The 16,663-nt window shown below is 34.3% G+C and overlaps 1 protein-coding gene across 3 annotated transcripts; it reads left to right on the top strand.

Annotated features, from left to right (window-relative positions):
• Positions 1-797: 797 nt before the first annotated feature.
• LOC137240005 (uncharacterized) lies at positions 798-9,634 on the top strand. 3 transcript variants are annotated; one of them, XM_067765874.1, is made up of 9 exons: positions 798-1,543; positions 1,619-2,039; positions 2,108-2,485; positions 2,556-2,724; positions 2,911-3,023; positions 3,755-4,158; positions 4,228-4,430; positions 7,575-7,937; positions 7,997-9,634. In XM_067765874.1, the coding sequence occupies exons 4-8, from the start codon at positions 2,566-2,568 to the stop codon at positions 7,596-7,598; spliced, it is 903 nt and encodes a 300-aa protein (XP_067621975.1). In that variant the 5' UTR covers positions 798-1,543; positions 1,619-2,039; positions 2,108-2,485; positions 2,556-2,565; the 3' UTR covers positions 7,599-7,937; positions 7,997-9,634. The 3 variants fall into 3 exon arrangements, with proteins under 3 accessions (XP_067621975.1, XP_067621974.1, XP_067621976.1); XM_067765873.1 differs by lacking the exon at positions 798-1,543 and having other exon boundaries at positions 1,582-2,039; XM_067765875.1 differs by lacking the exons at positions 798-1,543; positions 1,619-2,039; positions 2,108-2,485 and having other exon boundaries at positions 2,602-2,724; positions 2,833-3,023.
• The last annotated feature ends 7,029 nt before the right edge of the window (positions 9,635-16,663 follow it).

Genomic DNA, 16,663 nt, shown 5'->3' with positions numbered 1-16,663 from the left:
GAATAGGGTCTCGAGATATAGGCCAAAACGTGGGCCCGTGAACGCCTAGATAGTGTTTTTACATTATGGGTTTCAAATTGAAGCTGTTAATGAGTGCTTTGGTGTAGAGTGATTTTCATACCTATTGGTGACTAGGGTCTCGAGATATAGGCCAAAACGTAGACCCGGATACACCTAGAATGTGTTTTTACATTATCGGTATCAAATTGAAGCTGTTGATGTGTGCTTTAGTACAGAGTAAGTTTACACCGCTGGGTGACTAGGGCCTCGAGATATAGGCCAAAACATGGACCCGGATACACCTAGAATGTGTTTTTACATTATCGGTATCAAATTGAAGCTGTTGAATTTATTCCAATGGAAGTATTTTGCTCCGCTCCAACCTCCTACTACATTTTTTATCTCAAAGGTTTATTTGGGTCGAGTTGAAAACTAAATAGTATTACTACCTAATATGTTTTGGTTGAAGTTTTCATTGCATACGTATGAAAATCTGATTATTTACAAGTGATGATTGGTAAAATGACGTGAATTCATTGTTCGTGTGTTAAGACATGTTTGTTCACACTTTGCTTACATGCCCTGCAAAAATCGAGTGACCAAAAACGCACACAGCCACACGAATTTTTGACAGGGGTGACGATTTGGAATGAAAAATTGTGCAAATGAAATAGCATGCTGACAAATTTTGCTTTCCCACAATGTATCGTGCTCTCTCGCACCTATTATTTTCAAAGGGATAGCAAAATACGTAATTTTTGCGTGCGAAAAATCCGCCATTTCTAATTCTGCAGAAAAGTGGAAAATTTTTTCAATTTGTGTGATTTACATTTTGCAGAAATTAATATTTTTTGGTCTACTAAAGTGTGTTTTAGCAAAAAAAAACTCATATCAATGTCTGCATGTTTATAAAGAAAGAAAGTGAAATATGTAATAGCATAGTATAAATAATCGTGAGCAATTCTAATGCAGAATAGTAAATTTTGATTTCCACATACATACAAGAAAAAAATTCTTGTTACCATTAAGATTTATTATCCCAAAATTGAAAAAAAAAAAAGATTAGAAAATTCGGTGTAAAAAAACGGCTATGTGTGCAATAAAATCGCCTCTCTTGTTGAGATACCCCTCCATGGTCTCCATTAATTATTGTGACGGAGGTGTGTTTGCAGCAGCAAAGTGAATCCAAACAGTGTAGGTCGTGGTGGTTGTTGTTCGTGGTCCGCATCAACTGGACCAGGTGTGGCAATGACGCCACATCCAGTTATACCAAGGTATATACCACAACAGCAACCGGGTAATGCAAGGCCACGATAGCAGCAGCAATAACCTCCCAAGGCTGGCTATCATCGTTGATTTATAAAAAAACAGTGTTGTGCATCTTTAATGCTTAAATATTTCCTCTGTTGAAACAGTTTCCACGATTCACTGTTCAACGAAAGCAGCAGCCAGCGTATGCCACCACCGAACAGCTGATAACAAAAACTTGGATGCACAGCAGTTTAAAGCCAAAATGGAAGTTGAGGAAATATCTGAAAATAAGGTAAATATATGTTTCGTGTTATTAACAAAATCGCCCTAAATTTTATGAATTAACAAATCGCTACGAACGACAAAGCACCCGAACGTGTGATCAAAGAAAGCACTACAGAAATTATTGCCGGCGGGGCCGTATTCTACAATCCAGTACAAGAATTTAATCGTGATTTAAGTATTTCAGTACTTAATGTATACTCAAAGCGGTTGATAAGAGAGCGGGAAGCGGCGGCGCATAAAAATCCGCAAAATACAAAGGAAAGAAACAATGCTAATGACAAGAAACCATACACGGCTGGTGGTGTAAAATACGATGATGGACTGCGAATATTGGAAGCGCTTGCTGCAACAGGTTTACGTAGCATAAGTTATGCAAAAGAAGTAGCAGGCGTGCGTGAAATTGTTGCAAATGATCTATCTAAGGTGGCAGTAGATTCCATTAGCGTAAATATGCGACACAATGGAGTGGAACATTTAATTGTGCCAAGCGAAGGGGATGCAATGTAGGTTTGATATACGAATCAATAGCTAGTGATTTAACTGTAATAATCAATAATAAAATTCGCAATAGGACTCTCATGTACCTTTCAACTTCATATGAGAAGCGTTTCGATGTTATAGACCTAGATCCTTAATGTTGTCCGAATCGATTTCTGGATGGCGCTATACAATCACTGACGAGTGGGGGTTCATTACTTGTAACTGCGAATGATATGGCTGTGCTGGCAGGCAATACGCCTGAAGCCTGCAATGCCAAATATAGTTCTGTGCCTTTGCGTATGAAATGCTGCCATGAGATGGGATTGCGTATACTATTGCATTGTATTGAAACGCACTCTAATCGTTATGGAAAATATATTGAGCTACTTTTGAGCATTTCTGCCAATTTTTATATACGCGTATTTGTGCGTATGCATAGTAGTCAAGCGAAGTGTAAATATAGCATGAGGTTGGTATACAGCATTTTGGCCTTTTACCACAATCCAATTACTTACCATATCTTTATATTATGAACACAGCAAACAATGAATGGTATTTCAATGCACTGGTTGTGATACCTATACGCTACAGCCTATGGGTATTGTAAAAAGCAAGATCTCAGATAAAGGCAATGCGGAAGAAAAATTCGGTATACCAACTGGACCAAATGTTAATACAAATTGTGCGCATTGCGGTGATAAACATCATGTAAGTTTCAGCTATCCCACTTAAGTATTTAAACTCGAATAAATCAAATTTTTTCGTTCTTACTTAATTGGTGCTTAACCGTTTAAACGGTTATGTCCGTTCAAAAAGGCGCGTCAGTCGCTTTTTCAGAGGGTTAACTGGCACCAATTGTTCACACCAAATTGTTTCTTATATTCCCAAATATAGATGGGCGGTCCACTTTGGTCGCATCCCATACATGATCCAACGTTTGTTGAAGAATTGCTACAAATCATAGAAGAAAAACCGCTAAGTGATTTGGACACAACGTCGTTTAAAAGGTGTGTTATCGGCGGTATGCCTGAACTTGTATTGGGTACATGAGTTTTTATGTAAAAAATATTCATCATATCCAACATCAATACCTCGCATTCAATTGTGGACGCTGTACGCACTACATTGGGTTCACGTAATATGGACAAGCATATTGTTGATTCCAGTGGTAAGGCCACAATTTCAAATGATGGGGCAACCATTAAGAAACTATTGGATAAAATAATAACACAACGTAGCGTGCTCAAGTGGTATAAGCTTATCTGGAAAAGATATTTCGTAACGAAAACCCTGGAAGATTACCGCGCCTTGTCTGCTGTGGTTCAACAAAATATAACTTGGATGTTTGTTGCTCTTTTTCAATTTTCCTGAATACAAATGTCTGGATTGGAAAAATTTCAAGCAAATAAAGCTTGGCGTGCAAAAGTCAAGAAATTACTTGTCATGCAACGGTAAATGCTTATAAATATATCATTAAAATTGCATGCTTGTTTATGATGAGCCATTCGAGTGAGCATGGAGATGGATGTTTTAAATACTGTAGAGTAAATTGGCTTACTATATAAGAATTCGAAATTTTTCCAAATCTTTGACTAAAAAGTAGCTACTAGCTTGTATAACTTTATTACTTTACTTTTAAAAAGATAAATCACTTTAGCATGGTAATATATACCTATTATTAAAAATTAATACAAACAATATCTTTAACATTTTTTTCTCGATTCACGAACACATTTAGAAAGGCTACAACGCCTGCTAAAGAGCCGGTATCTTGCCAACGCTTTAGCTTGGATGTAGAGGATGTGGATCAACACGAAAGTAACGTTGCTGTTAGCGGAAATGCAATGAACAAACTATTTGAAATGGAGGATGAAAATAAATCCAACCATGCAAACACTATAAAGAGGATTCCTTATAATTTTTCAACTAAGGCATCTTGTGACGAAACTATATTTGAATGCCAACAGCAACGTACGTCTGATGAAAGTTTTATGGCTTTGGAAAAAATGTGTGATAAAACAGCATCCGATCCTAACAGCACACTATTTAAGTACATATATAGCGAGAACAAGGATATGGTTAAAGAAGATGCTAAAAAGCGCAGCGCCGATGGAAACTATTTTAAAATCCCTTGTAAACAAGGTAAGTGAATATACAACATATTGAAAGTTGATAAGATTGCGTGGTATAAATTTAATAATATAATCTTAGAACTACAAGAAATAGATGAAGAAGCACAATCACTGCAACGTCTATTGCATGACTTATGCGTACAGGAGCAGCATCAATTGGATAATGAAACTCCTTTAAAAAGTATTGATGTAACACTACTAGAAGATATTGAAGCGCCATCTAAAATGTGGGACTCCACAATAGTGGGCGATACCACTTTACAAACTTCACCTTTGAAAATGGTGAAACTGCTCAGACCATCTACTATACTAGAGGAAAATTGCGAAGATCAGTCTAATAGTTCTTTGGGTGGTGATGATGCATCATCACACATAAGCTTTCAAAGCGCTCAAAAAGGCAGTGAAACTTCAGCGACAACAAGCTTTTAAAAAAAAGGCTTTACCTACACTCTAAATCTACGCCGTCATATACGTACTCATACCGGTGGAAAACCATACAAATGCGAATACTGCGAATGCACCTTTGCTGTAAGCGATCCAGTGCTGTCGCATTTACTTACGTACACATCTGGGCAAAAATATTCATAGATGTGAGTTTTGCCCATCAACTTTTCCTCACTTTACGAAGTTACGTACGCATTTAACTACGCACAAAGACGAAGATCCAGAAACGCGGGAGCGAAATATGACAGCCTTAAAGGAGGAGGAGGCTAAATTAAAGCAAAATTTGGCCACTAAAATTCAGCAGCCGCCAAAACCCAAACGAAAATATACGTGCAATTTCTGCAACAAGGGTAAAGGTTTATAAGACTGTGATTGTAAATGATATTCATTTTACTGATCGTTAATTCACAGATTTTACAACTTCATCTAAGCAAAAGCGACATATACGTATGCATACCGGCGAGCGACCATACTCGTGCTCAGAGTGTGGGAAATCATTCTCATTGAAATCGTAAGAATATACAATAGGGTTCAGAGTTTGAACGGGCGGCAGTTAAAAATGGATTTATTTTAAAAGTTAATAAAAAAACTTATATCTAAACATATCCGTAAAACGAAAGGCACAAAAACAAAAGCTCAGTAAAAATGGGACAACTAAATGAAAGCTTATATCCATATCGCCTGCTGATTGGATTATCACCCGGTTGTTGTTGTAGCAGTTAGGTGGGGCGAAACACTGCTCAACAATATCACCCGGTCTCGGGTGCCGTTTCGAAAAGCACCTTTCTCAGAAAATATTTGAATAACCCCGTATATTAGAAAAGCCCTATCACAGAATTCGGTTGAAGAATGCCCTAACTCAGATTTGGCTTCAAAAATGACCGATCTGAGCTCAAATACAACACATTTTGACAATAGCTAGAGTGTTTATGAAACAAATTCTAAGATAGGGCGTTCTTCAAACGAATTCTGAGAAAGGAAGTTTTTGGAATGGCAGCCGAGATTTGGTGATATTCCACTCAGCAGCCGATATGAATATATGGTAAGTCTCATTTTTACCGACCTTTCCTTTCCTTTTTAAAAATGTGCTTAACAAAACTTTTTTCTTTTAATGCACTCTTAAAATGAATCCATAAGCACTGTAACGTTAACAACTTTTTCATACTTGTTTTTTGATTTTTATTGAGAGTGGCGATTTTAATATTAGAACGGCTAATTTAGACAATTAAAATAACAAAAATTACTACAAATCCAAATTTTAGTGAGGACCTCTAGTTTACCATAAAAATATTAAAATTAAAAGTCCCCATCTATCCTATTAAAAAAAAAATTACTCGAGGTCAAAGGTCATTGCCTTAATAGCACCGCAGAAAAATTCCTCCAATTCTTTTCTCCTAGAGAGAACAATAATTGGGGAATAGGAATTTCGAATCTTCGAAGTCAGCTGATTTGCCAATTGAAATTTTGTTGCGCATTTCTATTTTTGTTAACAAATTAAAAGTTTAGTTATTGTTGCGAATTTGTTTAAAATTGAGAAAAAAAATATAAGCAAAGCAACAGGGAGCAACAAACGAATGATGCAACCATCTTTCACACGTTGTTATTGTAGCAGTGCTTCGCCCCATCCAATAGGTGCGACCGATCAGAAATTATCATCAATATCCTCTAACGGGAGTCCAAGGAAACTTGCTGTTTCGACAGGGGGGACCATAATGAAAGGGGTGTTAGAGGCGTTGGTTCCACATTACAATTAAAGAGATGGTTGGTGCCATGTGGGGACACATTGCAAGCGGGCATACATTTTGTATGCCGGGGTTGATTCTGGATAGGTAAGAGTTTAACCTGTTACAGTATCCAGAACGAAGTTGAGCTAGAGTGACTCGCTTTTCTCTGGGGAGTATGCGTTCCTCTTCCGCGAGGTTTGCATACTTTTCTTTGAGTACTGGATTCACCGGGCAATTCCTAGCATAAAGGTCCGACGCTTGTTTATGGAGTTCACCAAGGACCTGCTTGTGTTTTTTCGCTTCATACGGCTGGGTTCTCAGGAGCCGTATTTCCTCAAAATGCTTACGGAGATAACTCCTTAGGCCCCTAGGCGGTGCTGGTTGACCAATCAGATGTCTGTTGGGATGCTCAGGTTTCTGGGTATTCAACAGGAACTGTTTGGTCAGCATCTCATTTCTCTCCCTGATGGGGAGTATTCTCGCCTCATTATGCAGATGGTGTTCTGGGGACATAAGAAGACAGCCCGTGGCAATTCTGAGAGCAGTATTTTGGCAGGCCTGTAGCTTCTTCCAGTGGGTAATTTTTAGGCTTGGCGACCATATGGGTGACGCATAGCACTTAATCGGCTGGCTAATTGCTTTGTGTGTAGTCATGAGCGTTTCTTTATCCTTTCCCCAGGTACTGCCAGCGAGGGATTTGAGGATTTTGATACGGCTCTGATTTCTCGGAACAATTGCGGCTGCGTGCTCACCAAAATGTAGATCCTGATGAAAGTCACACCCAAAATTTTAAGGTGTAAGACAGTCGGTAGGGTAATGTCATATGGTCGACATTTGGCGCGGCCATGTTTTAAAAAGGATCACCGATGATTTGGTTGGTTGCAATATCAGGTTTCGCGAGGCGACAAAACTGGAGAGATTGGGGAGATAGCTGTTTATTTTATTACAAAGCTCATCGGTGTAGGAAACAATAGCATAGGTGTAGAAGCAATAGTGACTCCTTCTGGTGGTAAACGTAGCTATTGATATGTAGAAGTTAAACAGAAATTTGATGAATATGAGTTTTTTTTAAGTTATTGCAAAAAAGCGTTGAGGATTTTTAATATCTTACGAGGTACCTTCGTACATGTTTCTAAGAATGAAGAATGAGACCTATTCAAACTTCGCTATACTTTAACATACGATACTTTACCCCATTTTAACACAACTATCATTTATTGATTTTATTAAATTTTATAAAATGTTTCTTCCTCCACAGTTCCATTTCCGTATTGGATGGTAAATATGGCTTTCGCATTTTCTCCATCAATAACTGACAAGGTGGAAAAAATCTATGCGCGTAAATCGCAACATATCTTGGTCGAGCGTTTCTTCAATAGCTCTCTAGTGGTGATGGTGACAGCAGAAAAACCCAACTGTTTACAAATGTTACAATATATCAATTGCGTCTACGGCTCAAATACCCACAGTATATGAATGAACCGAACGCACCTAATTGTCTGCCTAACGGATAGTATACATATTCATCAAATCGAAAATATTGCATCAAACGAACTGGGTCTGAATACTGAAACAGTACAGATATTCAAAATCGATGAGGAGGCTGTGATGATGGTATAGGGTGAGTTGTTGAATAACATACGAAAACCACTTTAACCCATCTATATATTTGCATTACAGCTAAAGCTTTACAAACAGCAAAAATCGCTGGCGCCAAGCAATTGGAAAAGGCAGTGAAGCATTCATCACACTGTACGGATGGTGTAAAGTTAGAAACTGTTGTTGAACAGCTGCCACCGACACAACGGTCATCTCTACTTCGCCGAGTAACGGCTCGTCCGACTATCTATCGAAGACAGTATAATCATATCTTTTGCCAACACAGGTTAGCGATGTGCTTGCACAGGAAAAGATTTCAATTGGAAAACAAAAACCAATTAAGAGAGTTTATTTATTATTAAAGTATTTACTTTTCTTTATATCAACAGTATTAATTTAAGTTGCAATATCACGTACATATATAATAAGGGATGTGATACGATTGATGTCGGAATTAGATTTGAAACCAATCAATACTCCTGCTAAGGGTTGTAGAATTATTGCTTGAATAATTAGATTTAGAACAATAATAAGTCTGACTTAATTACAAGTCGTACATTTTTAAATTCATCAATTACGACAGCAATCGGATTCTACGACACCTCTGAATATTCTTGATCTGAAAAAAGAGTATACCTAATCTGAATTTCTACTAAGCTTTCAGTTGTAGATTATTCAAATAATTGGAGTTTTTTCTAAAGCTTAAAATTATTTTCTACTCGCTTAGAAAAGATTTCAATTGGAAAACAAAAACCAATTAAGAGAGTTTATGTTATTATTAAAGTACTTACTTTTCTTTATATCAATTGTATTAATTTAAGTTGCAATATCACGTACATATAAAATAAGGGATGTGATACGATTGCTGACGGAATTAGATTTGAAACCAATCAATACTCCTGCTATGGGTTGCAGAATTATTGCTTGAATGATTAGATTTAGAACAATAATAAGTCTGACTCAATTACTAGTGGAACATTTTTAAGTTCATCAATTACGACAGCAATCGGATTCCACGACACCTTTGAATATTCTTGATCTGAAAAAAAAGAGTAAATCTAATCTGAATTTCTAATTAGCTTTTAGTTGTAGATTTAAATTGATTCAAATAATTGGAGTTTTTTCTAAAGCTCAAAATTATTTTCTGTTCGCTTGGAAAAGATTTCAATTGGAAAACAAAAACCAATAAGGCGAGTTTGTTTACTATTAAAATAATTACTTTTCTTTATATCAACTGTATTAATTTAAGTTGCAATTTCATGTGCATATATAATAAGGGATGTCGTAATACGATTGCTGTCGGAATTAGATTTGAAACCAATCAATACTCCTGCTAAGGGTTGCAGAATTATTGCTTGAATGATTAGATTTAGAACAATAATAAGTCTGACTCAATTACTAGTCGTACATTTTTAAATTCATCAATTACGACAGCAATCGGATTCTACGACACCTTTGAATATTCATGATCTGAAAAAAGAGTAAACCTAATCTGGATTTCTACTAAGCTTTAAGTTGTAGATTATTCAAATAATTGGAGTTTTTTCTAAAGCTTAATATTATATTTTGCTCGCTTAGAAGACATTGGAAAACAAAAACCAATTAAGCGAGTTTATTTATTATTAAAGTTCTTCTGTTTTATATGAACTGGATTAATATAAGTTCCAATTTCATGTACATATATAATAATATTGAAAATAATAAATATTGAAAATTCAATTTTTTTGGTTCATATTTTATTCATATGGCTGCTCCAGGTAAAGTAAATCTGCAGGTAAAATTCACGTTATATGGCGGTTATATAAATGGTAAAACCGCAGTAAAATTGATTGTCAAATGGCTCGAAAATGTAGAGTGAAATGACGAAAAAATGACCGCCATTTGACGAGCATTGTGACGTGTGTGAGTAGCACAGTGCTATGCTCACATCCTATAAGTGGGAGCGGAATGCACGATCACATTAATAGGAACGAAACGGAAAATTTGGTCACAAAAGTTAATCACGCCCATGCAAACGTGGCTATGAATATAACCGCTGCAGAAAGTCACAATGACCGCAAAATGACTAGTAAAATGACGTGGAGCGTTTTTGCAGGGTGCCAACCTAATAAATTCGCACTGCGTTTTTTTAGCGCACGCAAACGACCGGCGTTTTTTGCTCTAACCCAAATAAGCAACAATGTAAAGCATGTGTGCAAACGTCAAATCTAAATGTCACGCAGAACAAAAATTGGAAATCGAGTTAGGTTTTCACGCAGCAAATTTAATTTGGGTTGCTCTCATACAAGTTGTATGTGCATGAGACATTTTTGACAGGAAATGACTTGCGTGCGTTTATATTAGGTTGGCATGCTACAGTTGTTGTACTTTTTTGTAAGGAATGAGGATAGAGGGAGTAAAGTTTAAGCAAAAAATGTGTCCGGACGCGATCTATTAATGCTGCCAAAATGCAACATACAGCACTTCTTGAAGTTTTATACAAAAATTAAGTACGTTGAGTCAGTGAGGTCAGCTAACGCTGTTTTGCGATAACAGTCGCCAGTTGGGAGCACCGAGCGAGGTCTAATCTTCCTCCAACTATCTCTCCCAACTCAGTGAAGGTCTTCTTTTTCCTCTGCTTAGAAACTGCGGTTACTTTCTTTCTTGGCCGCATAACATTGTAGTTTACGATTGAAATTCTTTATATAGAAAATTTATTTTGGTTTTAAGTTTATTTCAATTCTTTTTGTTTAACAAAATTTCAAAGAATGAAAATTTTTGATATTATAAAATTCAACATTGAAAGATAACATTTAGATACACATTGAAAATTACAAAAATTCAAATTAATAAATTTACAAAGTTAAATTAAATTAATACAATTAATATTGTAACGAACTTAGTACAATTCCTCTTATTTGCAACTTTCTACTAACGTTCGAATCACTAAACTGTTGGATAAATAACTCCACTATTCAACAACGCAAAATGGCCTTTATTAAGGTACTTCACAATAACACTTCTACTACTCGACAGATAGCGTGCTTAAATCAAACTCGTTACTGATTCTCAGCTTTACCTCCTTTTATACTCTGTGATTTCCTCGTTCGCATACTTCTAGGCGTTTCTATTTCTAGAATTTACTACCAGCTATATATTTCTCATTTCTTATTGGAGTGATACTTCCAAAGATGATTGCCTACTTTTGGGAGCATCTCAGATTTAAAATGAAAATATATATCTATAAAATTTGTGCCTGTTTTATTGATTTTGGAAGTTCAAAGTTACGTATGGCTGCAATTTTCTCATCTGATGGTCTAATTCCAAAACCATAAATATTGTGTCCTAAGAAATCAATATTGGTAACTCAAAAGATGCATTTATTAGTTTTAAATTCAAACCGAACGCAGCTAAACGCTTGAAAGGTATGCCAAGATCCTGTAGATGTTCTTCTTCATTTTTACTTGTAATAAGCAAATCATCTATGTAAGCGAAAACAAAGTCTAGTGCGCTAATTACCTCGTTTATAAATCTCTGAAAATTTTGGGCTGAGTTCCTTAGTCCGAAAGGCATTCGCAAAAATTCCAGACATCCCAAAGGGCGTTGTTATTGCGGTGTTGTATATATCCTCTTCAGCCATTGGTATTTGATGGTACGCTTTCACTAAGTCAATTTTAGAAAAAATGCTTTTGTTTCTAAGATTCATATTAAAATCGTGGAGATGGTGTAAAGGATATCGATCAGGAACCGTCTACGAAAATCGCCACAAGGACGCCAGTCATTAGCTTCTTTTTTGGGCACTAAATGAAGAGGGGATGCAACGGATGAATTTGATGGTCTACACATTCCAGTTCTTAACAAAAAATTAAATTCGGTTTTGGCCACTTTGAATTTAATCGAATCTAGGCGCCTGGGCTTAGAAAAAGGAAGGTTTCCTTCAGTAACAAGTCTATGGACCGTAGTATGTTTCACTGGCTTCGAATAATCTGCATCAGAAATCAAGGATGGAAGAGATTTAAATAATTTTGTATATTTAGTATCTACTGAAAAAATTTTTGGAAGAGGAACATTACAAAAACAAGAGATGTTGTTGACTGAAAGGGTTGTCAACGGGTCAACTAAATGTTTCTTATACCGATTAGCAAGCCATATTTCGAAAAAAAATCAGCTCTTATGATTGGTTTCGCCATATCGGGTATCAAAAACATAAATGGAAATTCACACCTTAACCCTAAGTTGATATTCAAAAGTTTTTCCTGTATGTAGAAATAGTAGTACAATTAGCCGCTGTCAAAATAATATCGGAAGATTTATTTTTACTTACAAATTTTGAAACTGGAAGTACCGTACTGTCAATTAGAAAATTTAATCTATTATCCCTGTCAAATATAAATAAGCGACGAGTTGAAACTTCTAAATTTCCATTGTTCGTCGCTGCAACAGCAGAAGAATTTAGTTTGTTGAGTTATTAGTTTTTGAAAAGGCACATGGTTGTTCACATTTTCGAGCTTTGTTCCCGAATTTATAATGATATTTACAGAGCCAATTAAGATTCTCACGAGAATTGGACCTGTATCTGGAAGGACTTTTAAAACGATTTCTACTTATAGAACGAGAGCTTGAATAATTTTGATTAATTTCTTTCTTAATTTCTGATAATTCTTAGATATTAATGTAATTTTGCTTTTTGAATTTTGAAAATTATTAAAAGAAGAGATTTCATTTTTATTGATAATCTCCCATAAATTATCAGCTAATTTCATTATTACTTCGTTTATATCACTATAATTTGAACTAGATAAAATTACATTAAAATTCTTTGGCAGTTTTCTCATCCAAAGTTTCTTAAGAACTTCTTGGCTAAAGTTAGTACCAGAGAGTAATACTAAAGACCGATAATATTCAAATAGTTTACGATCTCCCTGTAGGGTTATCTACTTTGTAAAATATACTTTAATTTTATAAATTATTTTTATGTTATATTACTTTTAATCTTATTTCAAAATGAAAGTTTTCTAGTTAGTTATTTTGAAAAATTTTTTAAAGTGAAAATAATAAATAATAAATGGAATAAATGTATTTAAATATATAGTATATATTTATGGCGATCCTATAATCGAACCAAAGGAATTGTATAAAAACTATTTGTCGTGTTATTTATTAATGAATTTTCCTTAAAACTCATCCATCCGTGACGACAACATACGAGGAATTCATTCAACAAAATGAAGATCGCGATGGTGTGCACCTGAATTGTAATGTGTGGCCATAGAGTCGAATCGATGCGGGGCGCTTGGTTGTGCCACTAACACCGCCTATACAATATTTGATGATGTAACACGTCAGTATAGAAGAAACTGGACTAAGAGAACAATGTAAAGAATTTAATGTCGATGAAAATTATCAGATATATGTATATGACTCGCTTGCGTTCAAATCAATTAATCAACTTTTTTGGAATACTTATTGGTTTCACGTGTGCTTATTGTGCTTTATTGCTTACAACTACTGAAATCGCCAAAAGAAAACCTTATCATTTACTGCGTATTAATTATATTAGCTGTTACAATTTTATCTCCTAATGTATGGACAACGATATTATCGCGTTATATTTGGATTTCACATTCAATCTCAATCTCAATTTATGATTTTAACTCCAGCATCTACCTGCCCTCAACATTTGGTGAGCTATTTTGTTCAAAATTTAAAATTTTTGAAAAATACTACATATATTTTTTTTTTAATAAAGTTCGTTGTTTAAATCTTTCGTTGAACCAAATTATAAACAAAATATTCAATATATATTTTAATACAAATTATTGATAAAATTATTAAATATATACAAAAATTTAATTAATTTTTCTAAATTATAGTTTCGTTAAGAACATTTTAATTATGTACACTCCTTCTCCAGTTTATTTTCAAAAATATTTATACACAATCATTATCATTTTACAACAACGACATACAAACTCCGCAATACAAATAGATTCATATTTAAATAATAACCTCATTTTCCTTTCGAAAGTAACATAAAATACTACAAAAAAAGCAATAACTTTGATTTTTTAAATAAAATCAAACAAATTTTTACAATTTTAAAAAATCTTTAAAGATTTCTTAAAATAATTTTTATCGAAATATTTTGCAAATATCAATTATTTCATATTGAAATTACAATCATATAAAAACTCAATATTAAACTTATTAACATGGCACGAATCATTGACAATTTCATATCACCCTCAAACGAATTAAGGAATCAACTTTTCATTCCTTATCAACAACTTGGACATACATTATGCAGAGTACAATTATATATTCAACATATATTCTGCATAATACAAGTTTTTAATTTTTGAGTAATTGTGCACACAAAGTTGCCATCTATTATCATTCAACCTTATTCTAGGTTCTTCCAACACATCATTATAATTGATAATATTTAACAAACAGCTTTAAATTATTTTTCGCCTCAACAGCATAGCAATAACATAACCAAATATTAATATACATAAAATATTAATACAATAAGTAAACAATAACAACACCTAAAAATAAGCTATCAAGTACATCGAATCATCTTAAGATTGACTACTTACATCAATACCAACATAAACTTTTAACGCAATTAACACAAAAATAAAATTCTGACAATTTAAAAAAAAAAATACCATATATCTACAACACAAAATTCAAACATTTTTCAAACTACAACACAAAACTCTTACAGTAATCAATATACACTGTAAATTAACATTAAAAAAAATAAATTTTTCTTTTCACTGGAGGGGGAGTATATGTAGAGTTACCTTTTTTGTAAAATATACTTTAATTTTATAAATTTTTTTTATGTTATATTACTTTTATTCTTATTTCAAAATGAAAATTTTCTAGTGAGTTATTTAAAAAAATTTTAAAAGTGAAAATAATAAATAATAAATGGAATAAATTTATTTAAATATATAGTTTAACACTATACTCCCATCTCAGAATCAGATAAAACTTTGTCAAATTTGGCATTTTCACTCAAAGAATGTCGTTCAATTAAAACTTTCTTTAATGCAGTGAATTTATTATTTTCAGAAGGGTTCTGAAGGAAATCTAAAATTGTCATAATGACATCCTGTGGAAGTGCAGGAATTACATACTCATATTTGGTTATTTCCTGACAAATATTTTTTCTATTAAATTGCTTCAGGACAATTTTTCCAACACTGAAGCAACTTCACTGAAGTTTCAAAAATTTAGTTGTTATTTTGATTCTCATAAGGATTTACAAGATCATTTTTAAGATTAGGATCTTGTAAATTAATAAGTGAATAACTTCTATTATGTGTTGGTGTAGATGAATGTCTTTCGTGTGGTCGTGTATGATACATATTTAATGAATATTAAAAATCTCTGAAGGAGTTAATAATTTTAAAATGTAAATATATATGTGATTATTTTAAAATAAAATATTGTACTGTATATTATTATTAAGTGTATAATTAAAATATCTATTACTTATGTTTACAACTTGTTTTAAATTTGCTTGATTTTTTAATATTTTAAATTTTGCACGCTCCTTTTAATATTGTATAAAAAGTCCCCTTCGTCACACTTCTAAATTTAATTTGCTGTTTTCTTCTTGATTGAAATTTCGTGGAAATTCTAAAAATTCTTACCGAAAGCTGAAAGTTTGCATGAAACATTACGGAATTTTCCTGAATTTTCTAAAAAGTTTTAAGTTTCTATTTGGATTTTTGGTTTTATGTAACAATACATCTATAATATAAAAATAAGTCGGGTTTTCCTTCCTGACGCTATAACTGCAGAACGCACGAATCGATTTCCATGGTTTTGCATTCGTTGGAAAGGTCTCGGGCTCCGCGAGGTTTATAGCGAAAAAAATTCAGGATCGACGCACAGTGTCTCGAGATATAGGCCAAAACGTGGACCCGGGTACCCCTAGAATATGTTTATAGAATATGGATACCAAATGAAAGCTGTTGATGAGTGCTTTAGTAGAGGGAAATTTTCATACCTCTGGGTGAATAGGGTCTCGAGATATAGGCCAAAACGTGGGCCCGTGAACGCCTAGATAGTGTTTTTACATTATGGGTTACAAATTGAAGCTGTTGATGTATGCTTTACTACAGAGTAAGTTTTACACCGCTGGGTGACTAAGGTCTCGAGATATAGGCCAAAACATGGACCCGGATACACCTAGAATGTGTCTTTACATTATCGGTATCAAATTGAAGCTGTTGATGTATGCTTTACTACAGAGTAAGTTTTACACCGCTGGGTGACTAGGGTCTAGAGATATAGGCCAAAACATGGACCCGGATACACCTAGAATGTGTTTTTACATTATCGGTATCAAATTGAAGCTGTTGATGTGTGCTTTAGTACATAGTAAGTTTTACACCGCTGGGTGTCTAGGGTTTCGAGATATAGGCCAAAACATGGACCCGGATACACCTAGAATGTGTTCTTACATTATCGGTATCAAATTGAAGCTGTTGCTGTATGCTTTACTACAGAGTAAGTTTTACACCGCTGGGTGACTAGGGTCTTGAGATATAGGCCAAAACATGGACCCGGATACACCTAGAATGTGTTTTTACATTATCGGTATCAAATTGAAGCTGTTGCTGTATGCTTTACTACAGAGTAAGTTTTACACCGCTGGGTGACTAGGGTCTCGAGATATAGGCCAAAACATGGACCCGGATACACCTAGAATGTGTTTTTACATTATCGGTATCAAATTGAAGCTGT

Source organism: Eurosta solidaginis, chromosome 2, assembly GCF_040869045.1.
Source record: "Eurosta solidaginis isolate ZX-2024a chromosome 2, ASM4086904v1, whole genome shotgun sequence".
NCBI lineage: Eukaryota > Metazoa > Arthropoda > Insecta > Diptera > Tephritidae > Eurosta > Eurosta solidaginis.
Note: the sequence above shows the minus strand (reverse complement) of the source record. Positions and strands in the feature narration are given on the sequence as shown.

Coding starts and splice junctions, on each gene's coding strand:
- LOC137240005 (XM_067765874.1), top strand. CDS start 2,566: ATGGTATTTCAATGCACTGGTTGTGATACCTATACGCTACAGCCTATG. Junction 3,024..3,754: donor GACACAACGTCGTTTAAAAG/GTGTGTTATCGG, acceptor GAACACATTTAG/AAAGGCTACAACGCCTGCTA. Junction 4,431..7,574: donor AAACTTCACCTTTGAAAATG/GTGAAACTGCTC, acceptor CTTCCTCCACAG/TTCCATTTCCGTATTGGATG.